Source organism: Mauremys mutica, chromosome 20, assembly GCF_020497125.1.
Source record: "Mauremys mutica isolate MM-2020 ecotype Southern chromosome 20, ASM2049712v1, whole genome shotgun sequence".
NCBI lineage: Eukaryota > Metazoa > Chordata > Testudines > Geoemydidae > Mauremys > Mauremys mutica.
The window spans coordinates 23,720,463-23,726,462 of NC_059091.1; the positions used below are offsets into that span (position 1 = coordinate 23,720,463).

The window sequence follows — 6,000 nt, forward strand, 5'->3', positions numbered from 1 at the left end:
GGCTGCCTCTGCCTGGGAGGCACTGATGGGCCGGGGCATTTCCCTCTAGGGCACCCTGGGGTTCACCTTCCCCATGGAGCACCTGTTCAGACCACACCCCGCCCGGACTGGGCCAGGATTTTCAGACGTGGTGGCTCTGTCTCTCCCCCTCGCGTAGGCACAGTCTTTGGGGCAGGTCCCTTGTCTCTGCTGGGTGGGTCCTCACCAGCCCTGCTCCCGGTGGGGGTTCCCAGTGAAATGATCTTGAGTTCACGAACCCACCCCGCCCAGTGACCGCCGAGGGGAACCAGCCACTTACGACTTGCAGGTTCCCTGCTCGGTGGGCTGCAACGACTCTTCCCGCACAGTCGCAAGGGTGCCGGGTTATGGGAGACGTGGTCGCAGGTCATGTCCCCTTCTAGGGGCAATGTGAAAGGGCGAGAGAATCCAGGCCGGAGTCCTGCCCTGCCGCTGGATGCATCCGCCACTGCCCTGCACAGGAGAGCTGGGCGTTGGCGCTTGGAGGGCGGCAGTGTGTGCACTCCCCACGGGGGTGCCTCTCTCTCCGGGTCCTGGCTGCTTTTCCCGAGCTGCTCCCTCCCCAGCCCGGGCTCCCTGCTCCCGGCGCCGGTTCCTGCACGCAGCTCAGAACGACTTGACGTGCGTCAGGGCTTTGTGGGCTCCTCTGTGTTTGCCTGGGAAGCCAACAGGCCTTCTGGCTTTGCTGGCAGGTGCTGGCGTACAGGCAGGCTCGCAAGCCGCTTCCCAACGAGCTAGTGGAACAGTTCCAGGACATCACGCAGCGGAGCCAGTGGCTGAAATCCCAGCTGCAGCACGGGGGCCCTGCGTTCAGGAAAGGTCAGTGCAGCCCTGCGATCGGAGCTCGTTTCTGGGGGGGGGGGATGCCCGTCGCAGTGCTCGTGAGAGGTGAGGATTTCTGCCCCAGGGTGGGCACAGCCTGACATCGCAAGCCTCCCCCGGCCTCCGCCCTGGGCTGTGGGTGAGACGGGAAAGGGGCTTGGGGCAAGGGACACGCGTCCCACTAGGACTTGGGCAGAGACCAGCGATTTGTCACGTCTGTGGTAGTTGCTGAGCCTCGTTCCTACAGCGCCTTAAGGACCCCCCTGCTCTTCTTAGTCCTAATGCCCGTGCCTGGCTGGGCCTGTTTAATCCCCCTCCCTCTCACCGTAGGCACAGGGGTGGTCCCAAGAGCAGAGATTCCCAAACCTCAGAGCGCTGGCTAGTCACCCGTGCTGGGGCTGTCTTGTGTAACTGAGCGATGGCGCTAAAAGCAACTGAACATAAGGGCTTTCCTAACGCTGCATGACTGTGTGAGCAACCACCGGGAGCGTTCTGCAGTTCGGGAGGGGAGGTGTCCTGGAGAGAATCGCTATTCAAACCTTTCTGTGGTGGGGAATGCAGCTGAAGACCCCCGCCCTGCCCATAGAGGCTTGGCTGAATCTAACCTTCCTCCCCCTAGAGTACCTGTCGCAGCTGGAGAGGTTCCTGCAGTTCTACACCGACTCGGCGCGGCGTCTCGGGAACGAGGGCAATCGGGTGAGGAAACCACTTACCGTTCTCTTCTCCCTGGCAGGAAGATGGGGCAGAAGCCAGACGTTGGTTCTGTGATGGTGTGTGGTGGGACAGGGCGGGCGTCTTTGCCTGAGCCCTTTCCACTCGTGATAAGTAACACGGGGCGACTGGAATCTGTGGGACTGGTGTGTAACTTCCCATGCTCACTACTGCCTGGTGTGGGGGTGTAGGTAGAACCTGGCTAGACTGTTGTGCCAGGCCCATCACCCAGTGCTGCCAAGGTACCTGCTGTACAGCAGCCGAGCTGTCAAACGTGGCATGGTCCCTGCAGCAGCTGCCCTCTGCCCCAGGGGAGTTCGACGTCCTGATGCTTGTTGTGTTGGTTAACAGGACGCCGCCAAGGAAGCCCTGTACAAGCGGAATCTCGTGGAGAGTGAGGTAAGCGGCCCCTAGCAGCTGAGCAGGGTCAAAGTGCATTCGGCCAGGAGTCCTTGGCTTATTCCAAGGGCAGGGGCAGGTTCCCACATCTCAGCCCTGCACCCCCACTGGCAGGTGGAGGGGAGCTCGTTCTCCATGGCCCATTCCACCCTCGGCCTCTCTGCCATGGAGGGGGCTGACCAGCGATGGAGGTCGATGATGCTTCAGAGATTTATGGTGGCCCCAAGGCCGTAGATGTTCCCAGTCCTTGAGGCTGGAGGTCTCAGGGGTCCCGAGTGCAAAGCGTTCGCTCCCTCATGCCAACCTGCTGTGGTTCCTGTAGCCCCGCCCACGAGTGAAGTGCTGCTTGTCCCTGCCTTGCCCCACACGGCCTCAGGGGCTGCCACTCAAATGCCCACACGTCTCTTTCTCTTCCAGCTTCAGAAGTTCCGCAGATGAAGCCCTTGGTGCTCTGAAGGCCTGGGACAGAAACCCCCCCCCCCCCACTGCACTCCTCTTCCCTCCATGACTCCATGGGGGAGAAACGAGACAGACACTAATGTGGGTGGAGCCCCTTTCTGCCGAGGGGGGAGATGTACTGGAGGGGATGGGAACGGCCCTGAAATTGACCTTGCATCCTCTGCTAGTGTAGGGCGGGTGCTGTCCTTGTGCCCTCCCCCACCCCACTCTGGTGGTAAGAGTGAGCTCAGGCCCTGACCTCACCCCCCAGAACAGCCCCACCCCGAACCCCGAGGTGCATGATGCCCCACAGGGAGAAGAGCCAGACAATCACGTGACAATCACTCTGCCCCTCTGCCCACCGAGAAGCACAGATGCTGAGTCCGGCCCGCTCCTGGTCCCCGGCTTGGCGGGAGGGCACTTTACTCACCAGGGGCTGGGCCTCCCCTGGGGCAGATACCTGTGGCAAATGGGTGCTGGCCACAGGTCCCGCCTCCCTTTGGCAGGCTCAGCCCGGGGCTGCGAGGGCCGACAGCAGCGTGCAGGACTCTTCAGCGGTGCCGGCCGTTACCTGTAATAGCCCCCGGCCTGGTCTCAGCACCATCTGACGGGGGCCTGGGCTGGATCTGTGGCTCATGCACCCTCTCCTCAGCCACAGGTCCCCGTCCTAGTCCAGGCACGACCCGGTGCAAAGGGAAACCGCCCCGTCCCATCTCCTGCCCTGTGCCTCAGAGCCCGGTGCTAGAATTCTGTGGGCAGGGAGTGGCCGGGAAAACTCCCTGCCTGTCATGGGGCGCCGGTGCTGGCTGGAGCAGGGCTCTTCAGGGCCAGGCTAGAGTACAGCCATTGTCCCTGCGACCCCCCCCCTCGGTAAGTGCAATCCGCACTGCGCTTTCGGGCACTGGTTTCTACGGGGGCTTTGTACTGTGCAGCACCCGGGCCCAGGCAAAGGCTGCGACCTGTGAGTGCTGCTCTGTGCTCCCCCTCCCAAAGGTAGGGAGGCCCCGGGCAGGGGGGCATTTACCCCTCGCTCAGCTAATCCAGTCCCTGGTGCTGTTCCTGGGCACTGCCCCGTCCTCTGCCTGCAGCAGCGGCTCCCGGGGACGGCTCCAGCGCCTGTCTGCGTCACACAGACAAACGGTGCGTGGTGTGACCAACGCACGTCCCCAGACGCCCCCCACGCCCTTCCCCAGCCCATATCACCAGCGCTCCTGCTTTGGCAGCAGCTGCTCTTCGCCTGCGTTGTGGGAGGCAGGGGCTGCGTGAGCAGAGATGGGCAGAAAACCCTTTCCCTAGCCCCGAGACACTGTCTGAGCCCCCCCAGCAGCAGGGTGAGAGCTGGGGCGGTATGTGGGGCAGGAAGCTGCTTTAAGGAGTCAGAGCAGGGACGCAGCGAGTGTGAATGTGGCACGGAGGGCTCCAGGCGCAGGGAGGCCGTTCCTGCCAGCTCCTCCAGCCCAGGCCGGGACGATCACAGGGAGCGAAAGGCGCCTGAGTGTGGCTCAGAGCAGCTGCCCCAACGTCCGGAACTGGCTCCTGTGTAAATACCCACTAAGACTCGCGCACCTTCTCCGACCTCGATGACACTAAAGATGCTCCCTCCCCCTCCTCCCCAGCATGGCTCATGGGGACCCTCTCCCCACCCCCGATTTGCACTCTGGTCACGGCTCATCTTGCACGGAGGGGTCCCTGCACCAATGCACTTTGCACGCACCTCTCCCCCAGGGACGGCAGGCCCCAGCTGCTTTGTTCAGGATTCGCAGGGCTCCAGGCAGAGGATGCCTGGGGAGGGTGGTACACGTTGTGAACTGCTACCCCCGTCATGGGCCTGCTGCTTTAAGGAGGCTGTGAAAGCGGGAAGTGGAGAACAGGGCTATTTCTCGCTACTTACCTGATCCACCCAGAAGGGCTACCGGGCCTGTGTGAGGGCTGTCCAGGATCCCCCTTGCCCTGCACATCCCACTACAACCCAGTCACTTACTGGTAGTGGCCATAGAGGAACCTGCAGCTAAAGCCCCTCTCTGGCTGCTTGTCCCGCTCCCATGCCCGTTCCTTGCCCCTTGGACAGAGAGCCGGGCGCGCGCACACACGGGGCTGGCTCTCTCTCTGTGGCAGTAGGGCAGATCTGCAGTTCACCCTACTGCCCGTCTCCCCTGGCGCCTGGCTCCAGGGAACCAGCTGCAGCTTCTCGCTGAAGAGAACGTATCCAGCCCTGGCCGGGCTGTGGCTCGGGATACCCTGCCTGGGAATGGTTGATTTCAAAAACCCCATGCTCAGTAGGAGGCTGCAGCCGGGGGCCACTAAAGGTACCCCCAGCTCTGAGCTGCCTAAACAGGAGACTGCAACCCCCCCTGAGCAAGAGGGGAGAGGCAGAGCTATCGTACAAGCAAGCAGCTGCGTGGGGGAGGCGGGGAACTGTCCCCTTCCTCAGAGCTGGTGGGAGTCCCACCTCCCCCCAGGCCCAAACACTAGAGGGGCTGAAATCCCTGACTTCAGTAGAGCTGGGATTTCCCCCCGGAGCGCTCTCCCTCCTGCAGTGCCCAGCTCTCGCTGGCATCTCAGTCCCAGCTCGGCCGGGGGCCGGTGGCTCTTCCTTGCGGGCCTGGCCCTGAGAGACGCGTGAAACTGCCACTGGCGATGAGCCGGGTGGAGCCGCGCTGCAGCCCCTGCACACCAGCGGGGCAGCACCGCTACTTGCAGCCCCTGCGCTGGCAGGAAGTGAGGGGAGCGTTAGGCTGATCCGGATTCTCCCCACCCCTTGCGAGTGACGTGAGGGCCTGGTTTAAACAGAAACATTCCTTTAATCCCTGTAAATAACCAAATTCACAGAGCTGCTGCTGGGTGAGGGATGAGTTGATCAGCTGTCGAAATGGTCCAATCTCAACTTCCCCCTTCCCCCCCCACCTTCCTTTTAAACCAAATTTTAACCCTTTCTGTCTCTGGCCCAAGCGAAACGTTATTTGCGGGTAAATAATGGGTAATTGTCCAAATGTCTATTGATCCTCCTGGTCTGATTCCACAGCCCAGTACCGCAGCGTGTTGCTGGGTCTGTTTTTACGTGCTGTAAGTGCCTGTCTCTGGGGGCGTCTGTCTGTCCGGCCGGAGAATCCGAGAGCGAATGTAAAAGCAGAGATGTGGGAACTGACTGCGTTCGGGTTTTATTTTGTGCTTAGAGAGACCACAAATCTATATAAAGTTTTTAAGACCAATCTCTTTTTCTACCAAAAAAACAAAACCAAACCCAGCTCTACCCTGAACTGAAATCCTGTAACAAATAACAATTAAACCTCTCTGGAACCTCTTCAGTCCTTGTGTTCTCTGCCGGATTCCCCTCATGGCAGCTTCCCCCCCCCCAGGGGAAAGAGAGCAGCTGAAATCAATTGCGCCTCCACCCTTCACTGAACTTACCTAGCCTGGTGTTAGTATGTTCTCTCCAGCACGGGCTGTGGGTCGGTTAGTGGTGCGACTGCCTTGGCTCAAGCTGTGTTCCTAGTAAATTAATGGAATGTACAAGTTCTGTGGAAGCCAGTGTGGGTGAAACGCCCTGGAGATGGGAGTCCCACCCCGTGGGCATCGCTCAGAGCCCACTGCTCTAGTCGTCTCAGCTTCGTT

The 6,000-nt window shown here is 61.1% G+C and overlaps 1 protein-coding gene across 2 annotated transcripts in view; it reads left to right on the top strand.

Annotated features, from left to right (window-relative positions):
• Positions 1-6,000, top strand: part of CC2D1A (coiled-coil and C2 domain containing 1A) — a 36,692-nt gene extending 30,692 nt beyond the window's left edge. Inside the window, exons 27-30 of one of the 2 annotated variants that reach the window (XM_044994436.1) lie at positions 711-837; positions 1,460-1,536; positions 1,903-1,950; positions 2,368-6,000. In XM_044994436.1, the coding sequence (XP_044850371.1) occupies positions 711-837; positions 1,460-1,536; positions 1,903-1,950; positions 2,368-2,388 (273 nt within the window). In that variant the 3' untranslated portion in view covers positions 2,389-6,000. Of the gene's footprint in view, positions 1-710; positions 838-1,459; positions 1,537-1,902; positions 1,951-2,367 lie in introns of those variants that run through there. The other variant, XR_006574494.1, reaches the window with a different exon arrangement.